The sequence below is a fragment of the Trachurus japonicus genome, chromosome 24 (genome assembly GCF_045865225.1).
Source record: "Trachurus japonicus isolate A0001 chromosome 24, Traja_1.0".
In the NCBI taxonomy this organism is placed as follows: domain Eukaryota; kingdom Metazoa; phylum Chordata; class Actinopteri; order Carangiformes; family Carangidae; genus Trachurus; species Trachurus japonicus.
In genome coordinates this window covers 2,890,439-2,914,426 of record NC_140930.1, presented here as the reverse complement: position 1 = coordinate 2,914,426, position 23,988 = coordinate 2,890,439, and the positions used below count along the sequence as shown (strand labels likewise).

At 46.0% G+C, this 23,988-nt stretch overlaps 1 protein-coding gene across 1 annotated transcript in view; it reads right to left on the bottom strand.

The window, feature by feature from the left end:
• The window catches only part of LOC146961138 (serine/threonine-protein kinase D3-like), a 54,797-nt gene that overhangs the window by 29,142 nt on the left and 1,667 nt on the right, over window positions 1-23,988 (bottom strand). The window contains exons 2-3 of the mRNA XM_085770748.1: window positions 22,283-22,889; window positions 5,269-5,407 (exon numbers count right to left, since the gene is read on the bottom strand). Coding sequence (XP_085626874.1) covers window positions 5,269-5,407; window positions 22,283-22,642 — 499 coding nt within the window. The 5' untranslated portion in view covers window positions 22,643-22,889. The remainder of the gene's footprint in view (window positions 1-5,268; window positions 5,408-22,282; window positions 22,890-23,988) is intronic.

The following is a 23,988-nucleotide window of genomic DNA, read 5'->3' as shown; positions in this document are numbered from 1 at the left end:
ACACACACATTAACACACACATTAACACACACATTAACACACACACACACACACGTTACACAAACACACACGTAAACGACAGGAACGTCCTGGTTCTTTAAGACTTGACTGAGGTTGGGTGATGATGTCATAATAACTGTGATGTCACCATCCCAGTAATTTAAAGAGCAGAAATTATTGATCTGAGAGGGAAGAGGCAGATTTGTCTCTGCAGCAGGAAGAGGAGGAGGAGGGGGAAGGAAAGGAAGAAGAGGAGGTGAAAGAGGAAGGAGAAAGAAAAGGAGAAGAAAGAGGAAGGAGGAGGAGGAGGTAGAAGGAGGAATGGAAGAAGAGGAAGGGAAAGAGGAAGAGGAGAAGGTGAAAGAGGAGGAGAAGATAGAGGGAGAAGAAGGAGGTAGAAGGAGGAAAAAGAGAAGGGATGAAAAGGAAGGAGGAAGAGGAAGAAGAGGAGAAGGAAAAGGAGAAGGTAAGGAAGAAGAGGAGGTGAAAGAGGAAGAAGGAAGAAGGAGGGGGTAGAAGGAGGAAGAAGAGGAGGGGAAATAGGAAGAAGGAGGAAGAGGATAAGGTAAGGAAGAAGAGGAGGTGAAAGAGGAAGAAGGAGGAGGAGGAGGAGAAAGAGGAAGAAGGAGGAGGAGGAGGAAGGAGGAATAGGAGAAGGATGAAGAGGAAGAAGGAAGAAGGAGGAAAAGGAGAAGGTAAAGAAGAAGAGGAGTGAAAGAGGAGAAGAAAGAGGAAGAAGAGGAGGGGAAATAGGAAGAAGGAGGAAGAGGAGTTGAAAGAGGAAGAAGGAGGAAGAGGATAAGGTAAGGAAGAAGAGGAGGTGAAAGAGGAAGGAGAAAGAGGAGGAGAAGAAAGAGGGAGAAGGAGGAGGTAGAAGGAGGAAGAAGAGGAGGGGAAATAGGAAGAAGGAGGAAGAAGGAAGAAGAGGAGGTGAAAGAGGAAGAAGGAGGAAGAGGAAGAAGGAATAAGAGGAGGTGAAAGAGGAAGGATAAAGAGAAGGAGAAGAAAGAGGAAGAAGGAGAAGGAGGAGGTAGAAGGAGGAAAAGAGGACGGGAAATAGGAAGAGGAGGAGGAAGAGGAAGCAGGAGGAAGAGGAGAAGGTAAGGAAGAAGAGGAAGGTAAAGAGGAAGAAGGATTATGTTCTTCTAGTCCAGGTCCAGGTCCTGGTTCTAGTTCTAGTCCAGCCCCGGCTACCTGACAGCACCACCTCCACCAGTCTGGCTCCTACCTGACAGCACCACCTCCACCAGTCTGGCTCCTACCTGACAGCACCACCTCCACTAGTCTGGCTCCTACCTGACAGCACCACCTCCACCAGTCTGGCTCCTACCTGACAGCACCACCTCTACCAGTCTGGCTCCTACCTGACAGCACCACCTTTACCAGTCTGGCTCCTACATGACAGCACCACCACCTCCACCAGTCTGGCTCCTACCTGACAGCACCACCTCCACCAGTCTGGCTCCTACCTGACAGCACCACCTCCACCAGTCTGGCTCCTACCTGACAGCACCACCTCCACTAGTCTGGCTCCTACCTGACAGCACCACCTCCACCAGTCTGGCTCCTACCTGACAGCACCACCTCCACTAGTCTGGCTCCTACCTGACAGCACCACCTCCACCAGTCTGGCTCCTACCTGACAGCACCACCTCCACCAGTCTGGCTCCTACCTGACAGCACCACCTCTACCAGGTCGGCTCCTACCTGACAGCACCACCTCCACCAGTCTGGCTCCTACCTGACAGCACCACCTCCACTAGTCTGGCTCCTACCTGACAGCACCACCTCCACCAGTCTGGCTCCTACCTGACAGCACCACCTCTACCAGTCTGGCTCCTACCTGACAGCACCACCTCTACCAGTCTGGCTCCTACCTGACAGCACCACCTTTACCAGTCTGGCTCCTACCTGACAGCACCACCACCTCCACCAGTCTGGCTCCTACCTGACAGCACCACCTCCACCAGTCTGGCTCCTATACCTGACAGCACCACCTTTACCAGTCTGGCTCCTACCTGACAGCACCACCTCCACCAGTCTGGCTCCTACCTGACAGCACCACCTCTACCAGTCTGGCTCCTACCTGACAGCACCACCTCTACCAGTCTGGCTCCTACCTGACAGCACCACCACCTCCACCAGTCTGGCTCCTACCTGACAGCACCACCTCCACCAGTCTGGCTCCTACCTGACAGCACCACCTCCACCAGTCTGGCTCCTACCTGACAGCACCACCTCCACTAGTCTGGCTCCTACCTGACAGCACCACCTCCACCAGTCTGGCTCCTACCTGACAGCACCACCTCCACCAGTCTGGCTCCTACCTGACAGCACCACCTCCACTAGTCTGGCTCCTACCTGACAGCACCACCTCTACCAGTCTGGCTCCTACCTGACAGCACCACCTCCACTAGTCTGGCTCCTACCTGACAGCACCACCTCCACCAGTCTGGCTCCTACCTGACAGCACCACCTCCACCAGTCTGGCTCCTACCTGACAGCACCACCTCCACCAGTCTGGCTCCTACCTGACAGCACCACCTCCACTAGTCTGGCTCCTACCTGACAGCACCACCTCCACCAGTCTGGCTCCTACCTGACAGCACCACCTCCACCAGTCTGGCTCCTACCTGACAGCACCACCTCCACCAGTCTGGCTCCTACCTGACAGCACCACCTCCACTAGTCTGGCTCCTACCTGACAGCACCACCTCCACTAGTCTGGCTCCTACCTGACAGCACCACCTCCACCAGTCTGGCTCCTACCTGACAGCACCACCTCCACTAGTCTGGCTCCTACCTGACAGCACCACCTCCACCAGTCTGGCTCCTACCTGACAGCACCACCTTCACCATGTCGGCTCCTACCTGACAGCACCACCTCTACCAGGTCGGCTCCTACCTGACAGCACCACCTCTACCAGTCTGGCTCCTACCTGACAGCACCACCTCTACCAGGTCGGCTCCTACCTGACAGCACCACCTCCACCATGTCGGCTCCTACCTGACAGCACCACCTCCACCATGTTGGCTCCTACCTGACAGCACCACCTCCACCAGTCTGGCTCCTACCTGACAGCACCACCTCCACCAGTCTGGCTCCTACCTGACAGCACCACCTCTACCAGGTTGGCTCCTACCTGACAGCACCACCTCCACCAGTCTGGCTCCTACCTGACAGCACCACCTCTACCAGGTTGGCTCCTACCTGACAGCACCACCTCTACCAGTCTGGCTCCTACCTGACAGCACCACCTCCACCAGTCTGGCTCCTACCTGACAGCACCACCTCCACCAGTCTGGCTCCTATACCTGACAGCACCACCTCCACCAGTCTGGCTCCTACCTGACAGCACCACCTCCACCAGTCTGGCTCCTACCTGACAGCACCACCTCCACCAGTCTGGCTCCTACCTGACAGCACCACCTCTACCAGGTCGGCTCCTACCTGACAGCACCACCTCCACCAGTCTGGCTCCTACCTGACAGCACCACCTCCACCAGTCTGGCTCCTACCTGACAGCACCACCTCCACCAGTCTGGCTCCTACCTGACAGCACCACCTCCACCAGTCTGGCTCCTATACCTGACAGCACCACCTCTACCAGGTTGGCTCCTACCTGACAGCACCACCTCCACCATGTTGGCTCCTACCTGACAGCACCACCTCCACCATGTTGGCTCCTACCTGACAGCACCACCTCCACCAGTCTGGCTCCTACCTGACAGCACCACCTCCACCAGTCTGGCTCCTATACCTGACAGCACCACCTCTACCAGTCTGGCTCCTACCTGACAGCACCACCTCCACCAGTCTGGCTCCTACCTGACAGCACCACCTCCACCAGTCTGGCTCCTACCTGACAGCACCACCTCCACCAGTCTGGCTCCTACCTGACAGCACCACCTCCACCATGTTGGCTCCTACCTGACAGCACCACCTCCACCAGTCTGGCTCCTACCTGACAGCACCACCTCCACCAGTCTGGCTCCTACCTGACAGCACCACCTCCACCAGTCTGGCTCCTACCTGACAGCACCACCTCCACCATGTTGGCTCCTACCTGACAGCACCACCTCCACCAGTCTGGCTCCTACCTGACAGCACCACCTCTACCAGGTTGGCTCCTACCTGACAGCACCACCTCCACCAGTCTGGCTCCTATACCTGACAGCACCACCTCTACCAGGTTGGCTCCTACCTGACAGCACCACCTCCACCAGTCTGGCTCCTACCTGACAGCACCACCTCCACCAGTCTGGCTCCTACCTGACAGCACCACCTCCACCATGTTGGCTCCTACCTGACAGCACCACCTCCACCAGTCTGGCTCCTACCTGACAGCACCACCTCCACCAGTCTGGCTCCTACCTGACAGCACCACCTCCACTAGTCTGGCTCCTACCTGACAGCACCACCTCCACCATGTTGGCTCCTACCTGACAGCACCACCTCTACCAGGTTGGCTCCTACCTGACAGCACCACCTCCACCAGTCTGGCTCCTACCTGACAGCACCACCTCTACCAGTCTGGCTCCTACCTGACAGCACCACCTCCACCAGTCTGGCTCCTATACCTGACAGCACCACCTCCACCAGTCTGGCTCCTATCTGACAGCACCACCTCCACCAGTCTGGCTCCTATACCTGACAGCACCACCTCCACCAGTCTGGCTCCTACCTGACAGCACCACCTCTACCAGTCTGGCTCCTATACCTGACAGCACCACCTCCACCAGTCTGGCTCCTACCTGACAGCACCACCTCCACCAGTCTGGCTCCTACCTGACAGCACCACCTCTACCAGTCTGGCTCCTACCTGACAGCACCACCACCTCCACAAGTCTGGCTCCTACCTGACAGCACCACCTCTACCAGTCTGGCTCCTACCTGACAGCACCACCTGTACCAGTCTGGCTCCTACCTGACAGCACCACCTCTACCAGTCTGGCTCCTACCTGACAGCACCACCTCCACCAGTCTGGCTCCTACCTGACAGCACCACCTCTACCAGTCTGGCTCCTACCTGACAGCACCACCTCCACCAGGTCGGCTCCTACCTGACAGCACCACCTCCACCAGTCTGGCTCCTACCTGACAGCACCACCTCTACCAGTCTGGCTCCTACCTGACAGCACCACCTCCACCAGGTCGGCTCCTACCTGACAGCACCACCTCCACCAGGTCGGCTCCTACCTGACAGCACCACCTCCACCAGTCTGGCTCCTACCTGACAGCACCACCTCCACCAGTCTGGCTCCTACCTGACAGCACCACCTCCACCAGATCTCCCTCGTGGATCTCCTCGGCGGTCATCAGCCTCTGCAGGATGTTGTCGGAGCTCAGGTCGTGACGGAACAACAGGATCTTCTCGTACATCCCGAAGAACCCGCACTCCGGGAACTGAGGAAGAGGAAGAGGAAGTTCAGACAGAAACCTTCACAATAAAAGCACGACTTCCTCTTTCACAGTAACAGTTCCCCCTGTAGGTGGCGCTACAGAGCCAGTCATCTGTGTTTGGATGCAGCTGCTTCAGGAACTTTAACAACACGTGAACGCAGGTTCAAGTCCGGGTCAGAGTCTGAGTCCCATGTAAAGGCCCGTCTGTTCACACTGTCTCTGGTTCGTCCCTCTGAACACGTTTAGAAAGACACAGAAGCTCCAGAGGGAAACATCTGGAAACATCTGGTTCATAGGAACAGAGTCTATGACGAAATGTATAGGACCACATTGAGAAAAAAAATGTTACTATTATATCACCAGAATAAAGTCGTAAATTGACAAGAATAGGCAGACTCAGAGGAAGTCGCTGCTTTTTTCTCATAAAATTGCCACTTTAGTCTCGTAACATTATGACTTTAGTCTCATTAATTCATGACTTTATTCTTGAGGTCTGAAAAAAATAAATTCTAAATGTGGCCCTAATAGTCCGTCCTACAGAATCAATGTGTTCACGTACGAGTTTCTGTGAATCCACATAAGTTTTTTATCGTTTCAGCGTTTCGACGGAGATGGTGTTTTCAGTATTTTTGGGGGAAACTGGTCCCAGAGCGGGAAAATCTGAAAACGCCGCCCCAGCGTTTTTGTGAACCTGCAAAGTTGTCTCATGTTGTTAAATCGTTGTTGTTGTTGTAGTCGCTGCTTTGTGTTTCTATCTTCTCTGTTTTCTGTTTTCCTCCCAAACTCTGAGTGCACCGTCCTGTCAGAATAAACCAATACACAAATAAACAAACTCATCAATAGGCTAAATAAATGTCAACTAGGGAAAATATTTCTCTGTCGTCTGAGATGAAGAGTTTGTGACCTGCAGGTTTGAACTTTCACCAAAGTGTGTGTGTGTGTGTGTGTGTGTGTGTGTGTGTGTGTGTGTGTGTGTGTGTGTGTGCAGCCTCTGCAGTTGGAGCAGCTTCCTGCTCTCTGTGCTAACAGGAAGTAGCAGCAGCAGGAAACACAGCAGACAGGTGGTGGAGTCAACATCACGTTAACATCTAACACACACACACACACATTATACACACTATACACACTATACAGACACACACACTCACTGGGTGGGTCATGAAGTCATGAATAATGGCTGAGGTTCTGTCACTGACACCCTACAGTCATTACCTACAGTACATGGCTACACAACAACACACACACAGAGAAACACACACTGGACCAGAGATCTGAGACGGAGCGGCGAGGTGTCACTCTGATGTTTCTGTCCAGGACCAGACATGGGATTTCTTGGTTTCCCTCATCAAACTCATCAAATACACAATCCAACAACTCCACAAGTTGTTTTAGAGGGAAATTCATGCAAAACCGCTGATGCGCGTTGCCTTCAGGGACAGTTTTTCATCAAGCAGTCTCTGTATTTCCCTCTAAAACAACTCTGTGTGGTAACGTTGTGTTATTATCTCATAGCGTGGTGAATGTGCAGCTCACAACTTGTCCACCAGAGCGTTGTGGAGTTGTTGGATTGTGTATTTGATGAGTTTGATGAGGGAAACCAAGAAATCCCATAATGAGCCTCCGTAGCGTAGCTCTGAGCAGCTCACGGCTCTGCTCCGCCGTTCTAAAAACAGCTTGCACCGACAATTAAAGGTAACAAACCTACTGCTATGACTATAGGGATTATGGCAATGGGCCAATTTGACAAAATGTTGAACTATCCCTTTAAAAAGAATATAGAAATTCATATAGTCATATAGAAATGATTGAAAAGCAGCGATGAAGCTGGAGGAGAGGAACCGGTTCAGACCGGTTCAGACCGGGTCGGACCAGAACCAGGGGTCCTGGTCCAATCAGCTGCTTCCGTCTCTGAGGTGAGCAGAGACACACACCAAGAGTTCAGTTAATGGACAAGAGTGTGTGTTTAATACACACTGATCCGCTCTTAATGGTTAATCCTCCATTAACCAGGCTTAGCCCCCCCCACCCCCACCCCCCCTCCACACACACACACACACTTAGTCACACACACACACACACTCAGCCTCACACACACACACAATCCCCTTCACATTCTCTCTCACCGACCGACGCCTCAACAACAAACTCAAACCAGATTCCTATCGACTCGTTCTGGTCGTCGGTGTCGCTGAGGCTGAGACCTGCAGGGCCCCGGGCCGTGACCTTTGACCCCCCCTCGGCCCCCCTCCTCCTCCTGGAGCCGAGGAGGAGGAGGAGGAGGAGGAGGAAGAGGAGCAGAGGGGGGGGGCATCCTCTAGTTGTTTGTCTTTTATCCAGCACCTCTTAATCTGAGCTGCACTCATCAGGCCATTATCAGAGAGACTAAGTGTTCATGGAGCCCAGTAATCCTGGACACACACACACACACACACACACACAACTGCAGGAAGTCCATATATACACATGTATGTATAATAATTCACCACTACATTGTTAATAATTTACCCCAGCTGCTTAGTTCCTTCCACTTTAGTGTTAAATTCCACCTTGTGGCGCTGCATTATGTAACAATGTAATAAATGTTCACCATGATGTCATAACGCTGCATTTTGTAATAAACTGTGCTGCATTTCGTAAGTTGTTACATTTTCTTCATAAAAAAGTGCAACACTCGCATTTTGTAACAATTTGTTTCCTTGTGTAACAACTTGTTACAAAATGCGGCAAAGTTTATTACATACAGTATTGCGTTCAAGAATTTTATTACAAAATGTGGCAGATTATTACAAAATGCTGTGTTATTCCTACATCATGAGGTGAACATGTATTATATTATTACATAATGCGGCACTGTGCAGAAATGGCCGTTTGTCCTGTTTGTTGCGCCGAGTTTCCACGAGTTGCCGCACGAGTTTACCCGAGTAAGGAAAACGAATTTGATTGGTCGTTATCGAGCGGGCGGGATATTCAATGTTTGGGGATAATTCATGCGCCCGCATTATCCAATGTGAAAAAAAGCTACCTCACTTTCATCCCGGATTTACTCTAAAATAGAGTTTTGCACAAAGTTTGGGCTACATCGTCTGATAGATGAGTTATTACACTAATGTTAAGACCCACAGTGGGCTCAAATTCAATTTTCTTTTCTGAATACCTTTAAGATTGTGTGTGGTTTTATTAATCATAATTTTAAAAAAGAATAATAATTAGTCAGTTTTTACATGTTATAATTGAGATTTCTCCTCAGAGACGGTGACATCATGAAGAAGAAGAAGAGTTAGCATCAGTGTGTCATTTCCTGATTAAACCTTTAAACAACAATGAGTTTAATTACACAAAGGTTCCTGTGATGTAGATTTAATTCCCAGCTGGAGTTAATCCAGTCTGAACGAACGGGAACGCGGCTTAAGAGTCCTGCTCATGTTGACATGCTCACATGCTAACATCAGGAGTGGAGCGGTTTGAACTTCACCTTTACTTCAGTCAACAACAACGTGTCGACTCGTCGTGTGCGGTTGTTGTTTGTGTTTCAGGTGATTTCCTTTGTGGGTAATTAGCTGTTTTACCGACAACGACACCCGTCTCCTCCAGGACGACGTGATTGGTTAAAACAAACGTAAACAAGATCAATCGTTTTAAACCGTTTAAATGTTTTCATTGCATTTATTCATAAAAATATGACGAAATACAGGAAAATAAATCTGGACTCAAATGTGGAATAAATGTGAATTCACTTTTGTTTATGGACACATTTTACATCATTTTTCACATTATTTAGAAATAAAGCCGTGTTTTTAGGACTTGTCCTGTTCAGTGTTGCTATAAAAGGCATTAACACTTTAATATAGAAACACAGCAAAAATAATCTATTTCAATTTAATGTTTTCAGATGGAGGTATCAGTATGCTAGACTTAAATCCACTGTAGGTGGATCAAATATTAAAGGGACGTTGTGTAACTTCTCCTGTTATCTATTCACGAAAATTGATTATTTGGTTCAAAAGTCTGTTTTTCATTAATCAGTAATCCCCCCCATCAACAAACTGAAGTGTTCCTTTGATGCTGCATTCACCTGCAGTCGGGCAGACGGCCGTCGCTAACAAACCAGATGTCATTTTAGTCACAGAAGTCCAGAGAAAGACGGTAAAACAATACCACATCGCCATGACAACATATTGTCAGGTGTATTGTTTTGCCTCGTGCTGACGGACCACTTGTTTACATAGAGGCTTGTTTATGCCGTTACGTGCAGCGGCTGTCGTCCGTCTGCCGTCTGCCCGATTTCACGTGAATGCAGCATGAAAAATACGACTGAGTTGCTTGAGATATACAACCACAACGCTAGATGGGAGGAATTCCTACACAATGTCCCTTTAATTATTTATCATTCTGTTGTGGTTTCACCGTTTGACATTCAACCGACATGAAAACACAATCTACATTTTAACAAGTCTGATGCTTTTAAAACTTTTTTGTCATTTGTCACTGATTTTTATATGAAAATAAACTGAATATAAACAGATAAAATGTTTCACTCAGACAAAACGGTCAAATTTGATAATAATAACAACAGGATGAATCACCAACAGGCTGCAGCCTCAATAGAAATATTGTTATTATTACAACTAAACTAAAAGTAGAAACTTTAACGATGTTTAATGACATTAACATAAATGAACCAGCAGCTCCTGTTCCACGTCTCATGTGTGTGTAGCTGATCAAACATCTGGAGCAGCAGCAGCGGAGTGAAGAGCACACACACACACACACACACACACACACACACAGATAAGAGAGCTTCACCTTCCTCTAAGAGCTTTTTCAGCCGCAATAAAAACTCTGCAGCTCTTTCTGCTGCACGTGAGCAATTAGCCGCTGAACGCCGGGGCTGATGGGAAACCTGGAGGTGAAGAGGACGGCCGCTGTCGTCTGTCGTCACCTCCACCAGGAAACAACAGGAAGCTGCTCACACTGGGTCAAGGTTGTCACAGCGCCGAGTGTGTGTGTGTGTGTGTGTGTGGGTTTCATTCATGTGCTTGTTCACACACACACACATCTTTGTACTTAGACATTTAACTGACTTTCATTCTCAGCTGTTTGTTTTTTAAATTAATAATTTGACCAATAATAAAGATAAATGAATAGTTTTGTATCTAAAATGACAGAAAACTGTGACACACACACACACACACTGCGTTTTATGTTCTACATCTGTGACCACGACCACAACAACATCCTCCCTCCTCAGAGACCTCCGTGTGTGTGTGTGTGTGTGTGTGTGTGTGTGTGTAACATGACCTCAGTGTTTCCTCTGGATTCATTCACCAGAAAAAAAACAAAAAAAAACTAAAGTTTCTCGTTTCCCACGGACAGTGAAGCGTCTCAACCTCACCATGGATCTGATTTCTACACTCACACCTGCTTTGCTTTTTTTACGCGAAACGACGCGGTTGGCATGGCAACACACACTGAAACAGAAACATGCTAGACTGATGACACTCTAGGGTAGGGCTGACCCAAAAAAATAGAAGCTTCGAAGCTTCGTTCGTTGCCATGGTAATCGATCATGAAGTCCGTGATCGATTTCTTTCTTTTTTTCCTTTTTGACACCGGTTCTCATCGGCAATTGTTACATTAAAATGAGTCGGCGACTTGGTATCCTGGAAACCTGCCTGATTTTGGAGATATGCTGTGTTTGTTTGCCATTACTGTCATTATTTATTTGCATGAATTTCCCTCTAAAACAACTCTGTCTGGTAACGTTGTGTTATTAAAACACTCTGGTGGACAAGTTGTGAGCTGCACATTCACCACGCTATGAGATAATAACACAACGTTACCACACAGAGTTGTTTTAGAGGGAAATTCATGCAAAACCGCTGATGCGCGTTGCCTTCAGGGACAGTTTTTCATCAAGCAGTCTCTGTATTTCCCTCTAAAACAACTCTGTGTGGTAACGTTGTGTTATTATCTCATAGCGTGGTGAATGTGCAGCTCACAACTTGTCCACCAGAGCGTTGTGGAGTTGTTGGATTGTGTATTTGATGAGTTTGATGAGTTTGAAACCAAGAAATCCCATAATGAGCCTCCGTAGTGTAGCTCTGAGCAGCTCACGGCTCTGCTCCGCCGTTCTAAAAACAGCTTGCACCGACAATTAAAGGTAACGAACCTACTGCTATGACTATAGGGATTATGGCGATGGGCCAATTTGCCAAAATGTTGAACTATCCCTTTAAAAAAAAAAACAGATTTTATTTTCTTCTTTAATGTCGGCGTCACAGTGAGATTGAAATGACAGTTAAGTGTGAAAACAAAGATAGAGAGCCACTGACCGATCACACAGAGATCACGAGGTCAACCACAGGAAGTCAGAGGCCTAACCCACCAGCCCACACACACACACACACACACACACACACACACACACACACACACAACTGAGCTTCAATCTAAGAGGAGATGGATTCACATCAGAATCTGTTTGCAGGTTTTTAAATGTTACGTTAAATAAACCGATTCATGAATAAAACTAAAAGTGATCCGAGGTCATGATGAGACGTTAACAATGTGACCTTTGACCTTTAACGAGCAGCAGCAGCAGCAGCAGCAGCAGCAGCAGCAGCAGCAGCAGCAGCAGCAGCAGCAGCAGCAGCAGCAGCGTGCGTCGTCTCGTCTGCACCAGAGTGAAAAGTTTAGATGCAAACAAGCGACGGGTCCCGATGAGATCTGATCTGATCTGATCTGATCTGATCTGATCTGATCTGATCTGATCCGTTAAACAGCGTAAACATTCAACCCAGAAAACCAGTTTCCTGTTTCTGATCAGTTGACGACGGAGGAAACGAAACCACTTCCTGCTTCTTATCAGGTACAGTCTGCACATGAAGGTGAACGCTGCAGCTCCTGTGTGTGTGTCTGTGTGTGTGTGTTGACATTTAACGGCTGCTGTGATTCAGAGGTGACTATGGGGACTTTTACTGCCCTGACCTCAGACTTGCAGGCAGCGCACACACACACACACACACACACAGAGCTTCACACCAGCAGGACGGTGATCTCTAGTTTAAATCATTTAAATGCAAATGTTTTTAAAAAAAATCTTCCTATCAAAACTTCCTGCTGCCGCCGGCCGCGCGTCCTGCAGGTAAATGAAGTCGTCAAGGTGACGGACGCGATCCTGATGCCATCGCACGTTTGTAAAGACGTCAGTTCAGATGCAAAGCAGCAGCAGCAGCAGCAGCAGCAGCAGCAGCAGCAGCAGCAGCAGCAGCAGGTGTCACCTCACAGGTCGACTGCAGCTCAACACACAGCAAGAAATATATAATATGTATATATATATATATATAATATATAATGTTCAGCTTCTTCATCACTCGCTGAAGAAGATTTTAATGATGAAGTGACTTCTCTGTTGACGTGTGCAGAATCTGGGGCCAGATTCACAAAACCTTCTTAAGAGAAAAAATCTTCTTGAGTGTCATTTTTTTCTTAACTTCAGTCTTAAGAACTTTTTTGGAGAATATGACTTCTCTTTTTTCTTCTTAAGTATTTTCTCAACTTTGTTCTTAAGTTTCCTCTTAAGAAAAAACTGTATTCTTGAAATCAAAGTTCACAAATTTGTTCTTTACTTTTTTCTTAACTTTAAGACAACCTTGACCTGTCTTAAAATTCCTACGATGAATAGGTAATAAAAAGGTGATATAGCTAATATCACCTTTTTCAACAAATTTTAGACAAGTTTAGACTAGTAGGTCATAGTTTAAGTAAATATAATAACACAGCTTCAGCCACTTTGGGCCCACCCTCTTGTTATTCCCATATTACAGTATTCATTTCCCCCAGTAGTAATTCTTTTTGTACATTAATTTCATCCACCATAACCTCAAGCTCCTGCCTTGAAAAGTTTCTGCATGTCTTTTTGTCCTTCTCCATGGTTAGTGAGTGACTGGCGGTTAAGAAACATACAGTATATATGTTGTTTGTTGGCGCATGCAATACAATGCAGTGACTTATTTTAAGAAGTTCTTAAGTAGGAAAAACAAGAAATTCGTAAGAAATGACTTTTCTTAAAAATTGCACTTAAGAACTTATTAATTTTAGATCTAAAGACATTTCTTAAGATCTTTCTTAAGATCTTTGGGTGAATCCGACCCATGATTTGATCTGTAGCAGCACAACGTGATACAAGAGTCAGAGTGAACTCTAAAATAATATTAGAATTAATGCAAAATAAAAATGTTTTCAAAATAAAAGCTGGCTGAATCATTGTGAACATAAAATACACAGTGTTTCCTGCATAGTTTGCTTCTGAACAGAGACGAGAAATTAAATTAACTAAGATTTAAGTTTTGGATTTAATAAATAGATGGACTAGATTTTATTTTGGAAACCAGTTGATTTTCACTCAGAAAAATGATCTAAGGCCACAGATATAGTACTACTGTAAATACTGTTCCTGCAGTTTATTTGTTAATGTTTGAAGTTTATATAAAGACATGACGGTGTAAAAACCTGTCGTCTACATGTCTGTGACCTTTTCTTATCTCTGATACATTGAATGTGTCGCTTTCATCAAACTCTGTCTCTGTTTATTTATTTGTTTAGTTTCTGTTTGAGTTCATAACGTGTCACATTTCACAACTTTTAGCTTCTGTTGCTGAGTGAAAACGTCTCTGAGGCGCCAGGAGACAAATATACTGATTTTGTATCTGTGGATCTCTGAATTTGGGATCTTTCGGTTGTTTAAATAAAGTTTGGTTTAAAGTTCAAAGTGTGTAACCTCTAGTGGTCGCTGGAGGAACTGCAGCTGCGACCCCGGTCAGACTTTTTAAACCAGAACGAGCGCCGTAACAGGATCAGAGGCGGTTTTATAACACCGTCTAGTTTCAGACGACAGATGGAGTTTGAAAAGTTAAGCCGGAGGTTTTTAAAAACATTTAAAAGTGTGTGATGATGAGCGATCGACGTCGTTAGCGTCCATTAACTCCACATCTTATATAAAAAGGGAAAGAAATGACTGAATTAATCCTCCGCACTTAACGTTAAATCACATTAACCCACAGAAATTGAGATTAATCCAGTTCCACCTGCACTGATGAAGCACTTCTGTCCATTTGGTGTCTTTTTTGTCATTTATTTATAAAATCTCAGTAAATAAATCAGATGAAATGGAAATAAATCCTCCTGCTACTTCTTCTCCAGAAGTTTGAGTGTAAAACAACGACAGAAAAATCAGTTTGTAGCTGATTATTGATAAAAACACTGAGTCTTTACTCTCAGTCACAGGTTTAATGTGAACATGTCACACTGACGATGACGGTTTGAACAATTAGAGACGTAAACACAACGAAGTTTGGATCTAACAGCTCTGTAGGAGGGACGAGCGACCACTGAAACACACTGACATACAGTACATCGCTCCCTCTCCCTCTCCCTCTCTCTCTCCTCTCCACCTGAACCACCACCACCTGGCCTTGGTAACCGTGGAAACCAGCAGAGAAGAGGACACGGGTCCCTCACATTGCCGTGGCGACGGAGAGAAAAAGAGAAAGAGAGAAAGACAGAGGGAGAGAGAAGCTGGTTTTTGTCCTGTAAACGATGGTTCAGCTGCCGACACCTGTGGAGCTGCAACTGGACCGGACTCAACTGGACTCAACTGGACTCAACTGGACTCAACTGGACTCAACTGGAGCATGATCAAACAATGTTTAAACGTCTATGTGTTTCTGGGGACACAATAAAGTTTATCTACAAGGGGGCAGTTGTCGGTCTGAGAAGTGAAGTCACTTCCGCGTTCAACAAACTGCAATCCCCTCTTCTTCCTCTGGGGGCTGGTGTCAGAAGGGAGCATTCTCCATAGACCTCCATGTTAAAATCGCCGACTTTACAGCTTAAAAAAACATATTTCCAGCCTGGTACATTTCATTTTTTTGGTCTCTACCGATAGTTTCTACCCCCGCACACACTCTGAGGGGGGTGAATTTTTTAAAAACTCTACCTTTTTACTGTTATTAGGTTTAAAATTCTGACCAATTAGGGCGCAGAACCGTTGAGTGACAGGTCCGGAGACCGCTGCTACGAGGCCAGTGGGCGGGTTCTCGGCCGGCTAACAGCCGCACCTCTCCAAATATGGCAAGTAGAATCCAACATGGCGCGGCTCAAACCCCGTAGTAGCGGCACAAAACAGACTCCCCCAAACCAATGGGTGACGTCACGGTGCTACGGCCGTTCTTTATACAGTCTATGGTCCTCTATTCAGGAAAATTGATTATTTGGTTCAAAAGTCTGTTTTTCATTAACCAGTAATCCCCCCCATCAACAAACTGAAGTGTGTCGCTAACAAACCAGATGTCATTTTAGTGACAGAAGTCCAGAGAAAGCCGGTAAAACGTGGGTCGGGTAAACAATACCACATCACCATGACAACATATTGTCACGTGTATTGTTTTGCCTCGTGCTGACAGACCACTTGTTTACATAGAGGCTTGTTTATGCCGTTACCTGCAGCGGCTGTCGTCCGTCTGCCGTCTGCCCAATTTCAGGTGAATGCAGCATGAAAAATACGACTGAGTTGCTTGCGATATACAACCACAACGCTAGATGGGTTGAAGTCCTACACAATGCACCTTTAAGTTGAATTTGTTTGGTTTATTAGAATGTCAGTATCACATGATTCATTCATTGATCATATTGATCAATATTGATTAGCTTAGCATTAGAAACACTTCCTGTTGTGTTGGGAGTTGTTTTTTGTTGGCAAACTGATGGAGTTGTTCTCCGATTTTGTGGCACGTTTGTGTCTTTGAGAAGGAAGAAACACTGTAGGGTCATTTTTTTATAGGGTGCCATTTGTGTCCCCAGTATAAATTAAAGCAGATATCAGCGGCACGGCCGTTTCGGCTAATGCTGTGTTCAAGGCAGGCTTTTGAAACCGTAAGTTACAGCTTCAAGTCACAACTACGACTTGGTAGCGTTCCAGGTAACCCGTAGCTCGTGTTTTTACCGTCCTGTTGTCTGTGAAAGTTCCCTATAACGGCCACTCGTAACTTCCGACCCGTGAACTCGTACCAGATCGAACTGGTATGACTTCACAGGAAGGAAAAACACAAAGTACGAGTTTCCTTGAACGCACCATGAGTTAGCAGCCCCCGCCCTTGTCAGGCATCAATTGGTCCTCGTGCTACGTCACCACATTCACGCGCATCCCTTGGCTGCACACACAGCCCTTCATGCCGTTCTCTCCCCTCATTGGATAACACTTGTATCCCACAAGGAAAATTTTCTCCTCGGGTTACAGCAGAGCAGAGTGACGGAGAGACTCGTGTTTAGGCTGAAATACTTCATGTAAGTGATTGCTGACGGAAAATAGGACTATTTAGGACTTATATTAACAAAAACATTCCACTGATATCTGCTTTAAGCTGTATTTTCACTAAAGTTGGACAAACACTCATTCAATTTGCTTTTTTGTGTATTGTCAGTTGTCCTCTATTATAAATTCAAGGGTACAGGTTCCCAAATTCTAATTTTTAAATTTAATTTACTTTTGTTAAAAGGATGTTACGGAATTTTGCTATGTCCCCAGTACATCGTAGCGATAGCAAAACATACAATTAGCTCAGTTAAAGTTTTTGTTTCATTCGGACTTTGATTCACTTGCACAGGTGGAGACAAATGAATTCTTTCATCCTTTCACGACTTTTACTTTGGTGAAAATTGAGAAACCAAATCACTTTTGAGGGAACAAGAAGTCAGAGAGGAGGATGTAGCTGCTGTTAGCTTGTTAGCTCAAACCACATTTTAGATTAAATTGCCTTTTTTTATGACATGAAAAAGAACAAGTTGATCTCATTGGTCACAACAAAACTAATGAACAAACAAACAGTCAGCTGCTACAATCATCACTGCCACTCCGTTTGCTGTTCAGAGACTGAACCGCAGCAATCGATACGACTCCCCACTGCGATCGCGCGTGTGTGTGTGTGTGTGTGTGTGTGTGTGTGTGTGTGTGTGTGTGTGTGTGTGTGTGTGTGTGTGCCAACCTCAAAGTGAGGGGAACTTCCCTACCACCACCACCCTCCTCCCTCCTAAAACACACAGAGCAGTAAATCAGAGCAGACTGAGTTTAGGGTCAGTGCAGAAAATTAGCAGGTAAACGTGATGTTTACATCTATTAAAGGGATAGTTCACCCAAAATTCAAATTTCTCTGCTCACTTTTCTTCGTCCAAAAAGACACACAAAAAAACATCCAAATACCTCCATGCTGCTCGTCTGTAATGTCCCTCTTGTACACAAGAATTTCTCATGTCGGGGCTTCAATACAATACGGCAGTGTTTTTCAACCTTTTTTGAGCCACGGCACACTTTGTTCATTAAAAAAATCCCGCGGCACACCACTAACCAAAAATGTTAGAAAATGACACAGTGCAGCCTAATACAGTAAAAATAATACAAATTTTGTCTCTTACAGTGTAGTTAGTTTGTTCTGACTGTGACTGAGTAATGGTCACTGTGCAGGCTTCTGCCACTACACTCATTGACATAAAAAAAAGTCCTATTTTATTAGCCAACTCTGCCAGACACAGATGCTCAACAAAGCCTTTTTTTTTTTTAGCTGTCAATCAACTCATGCGAGCTTGTCAACACGTGCACACTTCCACTCGTGCCTTCAGCCATATTTCACAGCAAACATGAGAGGACTTAAACTTATGCTGTGCACTCCCTGTGATAGAAAGTCAGAACAAACTCTGAGTGCAACCTGCAACGCGTGCTTCACTCTGCCTGGTCGCACATCTCGCGCTCTGGAGCGCAGTGCGCGCAGCTGCAGCGCTTCAGATCGGTTCAGTTCTATTTTTCACGCGAGCCGTGAGCCAAGAGCGCCGTCAAGCTGGGTAGACCAGGTCGTACCAGACAGGAAGTCGGGCACAAAAAAGGCGAGAGAATCCGGTCAATTTTCAAAATAAAATAATTAAATGATGATTAATTAAGTTGTTGCTCGTCCGTATATTTGACCGTTGCGTCTGCACACGAGACACACACACATGTTTAAAATGACGTGTGTGTGGAAAACCGAGTGAATACGAATAAGGACGGTGCCCCTAAAATAAAAAGGAGGGGCTCTCAGCCGGCTCCCCGTCACTCACCTGCAGCTGCACAGACGAGCAGAGGAGCTCAGCTGTTCTGGCGTGGATGAGCTGCAGCACAGCGGGAGCAGCGCGCGTGTGTTATAAAAATAAAAAACAAACAAAATGAGACTGGCCGGTCGGCACGAGCCTATAGTCACAGACACTCAGTGGAGTGCTGAATCTCACTTAATGGTTATAATCGCCTATGAGCGTTGGTTATCGGTCTGAAAAAAAAAATCAAAATGTGCATAGCTAGTTTGGATCAATTAAGTAAATTTGGTAATTTTCCACGGCACACCTGGCGAAAGCTCACGGCACACTAGTGTGCCGCGGCACAGTGGTTGAAAATCACTGCAATACGGACATTACAGACGAGCAGTATGGAGGTATTTGGATGTTTTTTGGTGTGTCTTTTTGGACGAAGAAAAGTGAGCTCCGTTCTCAACCATTATATGGACAAATACTGCTGCGCGGACCCCCCCGTAACTCAGAGAAGGAACGGAGGACTCTGAAAATTCTCACAGCCCTTAGTCCACATGAGGGTGAGTAGATAATGAGTGAAATTTGAATTTTGGGTGAACTTTCCCTTTAAGTGACATCACAGTGTCGCACCGAGTCGACAAATCATAGAGCTGCATCAGGATGAAGGTGGAGAGGAGATGAGATTCAGGCCCATAGATGATGATGCTGCAAGAGCAGGTTTGTAAAGAGCGACTGGAAATATCTCAAGAACCTGAGCAGGAGACGTTTAGACTGCTCTGTTGTGACATCACAAAGTGACAGGAAGTCCTGACGGCTGGTTTTAAGGCTCAGTTTCTGAATCCAGGCTGTGTGCATTTCCCTGTGGACTGAGGCTTTGATACTTTCACAGTATTAATATAGAACCTAGAGCTGCTTTATACTGTAATCACACTACACATGGACATCTACCTTTATACTGTATGGAGCTTTAATACAAACATCTACCTTTATACTGTATGGAGCTTTAATACAAACATCTACCTTTATACTGTATGGAGCTTTAACACAAACATCTACCTTTATACTGTATGGAGCTTTAACACAAACATCTACCTTTATACCGTATGGAGCTTTAACACAAACATCTGCCTTTATACTGTATGGAGCTTTAACACAAACATCTACCTTTATACTGTATGGAGCTTTAACACAAACATCTGCCTTTATACTGTATGGAGCTTTAATACAAACATCTACCTTTATTTTGAAGGAGCTTTAACACAAACATCTACCTTTATTCTGAAGGAGTTTTAACACTAACATATAGGCCTATCTTTATACTGTATTACTGTCCAGGTGAAGTCAGTGTAGTTGTTGTTGTTGTGAGGATGATCCGAGTCGTTTCCACACAGAATGGTTTTAGAGGAAGTGAAACTACTCGGCCTCAGTGAGAACAATCAGCAGGACCTCCCTGCTGCTGCTGCAACACAACACACAGCTGTCAGAGAGGAAACACACAGCGCTGACACAGCAACAACCACCAGAGGAAGTCACATTCCCCCGTGAGGAGACTTTTCCTCCGCTCGGCCTGAGAACCCGAGAACGACGACAGACAGTCAGTCAGTCGCAGTGAAAGTGAGAGAACGAGAGAGAGAGACTCTGTCTGTCTGTCCGACCGTCCCCGATAATCAACTGACCAACTAATCAATCGCACAAACACACACAAACACACACACACGCACACAGCCAACACATGAAAGAGTTGATGCTGCTGAAGCAACAACTGTTGAGCACTGATGATGAGAGCAGCATCAAGTTTCTCCTCTATCCTGCTGCACCGTGCTCTGCAAAACAGGTGAACCCGTTTGCTTTGCTGCAGAGAGCAAGCCTGTGTGTGTGTGTGTGTGTGTGTGTGTGTGTGTGTGTAGAAATGCTCTTATTGTGGTAAACACAGGTGGTGTGCGTTCAGCGCGAGCGGTAAAACCAGTAGATGCCAGATAAGAGCGGATGCCGGAGACGAGAGTCAAGTTTCTGACGTCACATGATCAGCTTCTTCTACCAAAAACTACACAGTCGATTAGTTTCACATGATGTCGACTTTAAAGTGTCATAATAATCCTGTGGTGTGTTATGCTGCCTTCATGTGCTGTGGTAATTATGGTAAATACCAAAAGACGACTTGAAAAGTGCACATGAACACCCTCTCATGTGGTATTTTCCACTGGGCAACTCGTAGAATTTTTTGATGCCCGAGCTGCCGAGATGAGAATAACCTTTGACCTTTTCAACATGGTGGCGAGCATCGCAAGATTCGTTAATGGTAAGCAAGGCAAGCCTTTAGAAAACACTTAGTAGCGATTCACTTTATGTATGCCTGCATGTACAGTAAAAAAAAATGCTTGGTAGGCAAATAGCCAGTGCTAAATCTCCATGAATATTAATATTTACCGTTTGAGTTTTGATAATTCATCTTCTTGCTGTAAGAGATGAACTAGGCAATCCAAGATTGTTTTACCCCATAGATATACTGTAGATGCCGCACGTGTATATCTATGATTTTACCCAAGTAACAAGTCTGAATCTGTGTGTCCACCATCTTTATTTTCTCTGTACAACAACAAAAGCACATGAACACAACACACTGGTAAATACCAGTTCACAAGTGGAAAATACCATCTGTACCATAGCACATGAAGGCAGCATTAAGTTTCTTTGGTTTGTTTTTGAGATAAAGTATGCAACATGTTCGTTTTTGCAACTTCACCATGTGTCATAAACTGTAAATTTACGTTCCAGTCACTGAGGCTTTTAAAGGAGGTAGATGTAAGTTTTTGCTATTGCTACACACCTTGTAAAGAAGAAAAAAGTTGCCCGCACACTGTCCTTAGATCTGCAAAAAAAACTTTCATGTGGAAAAAAGCACAACGCTTCCATCCTCAGACCTTTGTCGAGCAGAAAATCTCTGCTTACATGGACTCTGAGCTCAAACGCACCTGTCCACAAAGGCTTTTTAAGGTGTGTATCAGTCTCCACAGCCTATGTATTAGCATTAGCATTAGCATCAGTTTACCTACCAGTGTAGAAAAAAATCTGTGGGTTCAACATCAAACTTAATTTGTTTCCTCATCAACATCCGTCTCCAGAGGTTGAAATCAACCCTCTTGTTTTGCTTCTGTTCTTTACCCCTTGTTTTTCTCCTGCTGAAGTTAGCATGCTAACCATTTTCCGATACCGAGTCACTGTAGCGTCCAGTCTGTCCAGTAGCTCGCAGCTACAACCCTTTTTATTTTGTAAACGCAACACAAACTAAAGCTCTTTGGAAGACTAGGAAGTTAACAGTGGTTGATGCTAACATCGTAGCGATAGCAAAACGTACAATTAGCTCAATTAAAGTTTTAGTTTCATTCAGACTTGAATTCACTTGCACAGGTGAAGTGGAGACAAATAAATTCTTCCTTTCACGACTTTTACTTGGTGAAAATTGAGAAAACAAATCACTTTTGAGGGACCAAGAAGTCAGAGAGGAGGATGTTGCAGCTTGTAGCGTGTTAGCTTGTTAGCTCAAATCACATTTTATGTAGCCGCCTCTGTCTGAGATTAAACCAAAACACTTTTAAAGGAACAAGAAGTGAGAGACCAGGATGTAGCCGCTGTTAGCTTGTTAGCTTGTTAGCTCAAATCACATTTTAGATTAAATTGACTTTTTTTCTGACATGAAGAAGAACAAGGTGATCTGATTGGTCACTCCTGAGCAGTTATAGCTCCAAAAAACGGCGTGTGCAGCGTTTTTACCTTCTGGTCCACGATGGAGCAGACGAGCTCTCTGACGGCCGACAGCGAGTGCTCTCCGGGGTCGAGGGTCACCGTCTCCCTGGTGAGTCCGATCTGCAGCAGGAAGGAGACGCCGTGGATGGAGCCGCGGGAGTTGGTGCGGCTGGGGGCCGCGGTGGTCTGGCTGCAGCTGCCGTCCGACAGCCGGCTGCACAGCGTGGCCGGCGGGCTGGGCGACGGCGACGGGGTGGGCGGGGCCACATGCTGCTGCTGCTGCTGCTGCTGGGGGGGGACGAGGACGGGGGGGAACGGCCGCGGGGACGCCGGCGGCAGCGGAGGAGGAGGCGGCGGCGGCGGCGAGCTGCTGTTGTCGGCCGACATTGATTGGCTGCTGCTATCTGTGACGACGTAGACGCGGTCCGGGCGGGAGAAAGGCCTCGTGGGTGAACGACATCCAAAAACAAAAAACCCAAGGGAGGGAGGTTAAATCATTAAATCCTGCTGGGAAAGTTTCTCCGGCCGTCGTCGGGCATCTCCAAAATAAAAGTTTACGATCCTGAGGAGTTCGATGTTAAATCCTGAGATGAAACTCTTGATCAGGTTGGAGACAAAGTTTCACTGGAGGAACCTGTTGGAAGTAAAAAAGACATGTTTAACAGGTATACAGGAATTTGGAAGTTAATTTGAATACCTTTTAAAGACTTTTTCAAGACTTTCTCAATATTTTTTAATACCTCACCGCCACTTCAAGCTGTGATAAAGTTTGTGATAAAGACTCTAGACCACTATGATACAACAGAACTCAAAATAGGCTGGGATAAAAAACTCAAAGGCAAAGTTTATCAAAAAAAACATTGCTCCACTCAAAAAAAACAAAAACAACAATCACGACAGTCATGACATGTGCCTCAGCTCGTTTGATTTATAGTTTCCAGTCGGGCTGTAGCCGATATCTGAGTACTTGGTTCATCTTTGTTTTTTAATAAAACTAATAAATTCACACACTTCAATAATGTTTTTTAGGACTCAAACTCTTGGACAGCTAATTCAGACAAAATACCTTCAAAATGTAAGACTTTATAAAGTCGTGAAAAGACTTTTTAATACTTTTTAAGGGTCTTAATTTCCCAAAATTGATTGGATCACCTTTTAATACTTTTCAAGACCCCGTGGTCGTGGATACCCGGTTCAAACCGTATCCTGCAGTTTGAGTAGAGAGTCTTTCTACCCATTCGTTTTAAAGACAAGCGTCTCTTAAACCTTCTTCACATCAAAGACCCTGAAGTGGCTCAAACAGACCACAGAGCAGCCTGAGAGGGTTTTCCTCCGTCAGAGGTTTTATTACAGAGGAGTCTGAACCAGCAGATAAACACTCTCAGGTTCAGTCATGGAAATATCCCCGGACCCTCCAGGAACCATCTGAGGGACCCGCGGTGGTTCCATGGACCTCACTTTGAGAACCTCTAGAATATCTTTGATTTGTACTAGTGTGTATTTTCATCCTTACTCATGATCAGTCTGGACTGTATCAGCCACGTATCTGTGAAACCATCAGGAGTCGACACGACGTCAAGAAAAAGTTTGGAGAGTTTAATGAATTTGAGAAAAACGACAAATTAACGAGTTAAAGCAGCAGTAAGTGATCCGGTGGTTTTGTCTAACTTCCTGTCAGCAGATGGAGTTAGCAGTCCCCGCCCTCGTCATGGATCTATTGGTCCTCGTCCCTA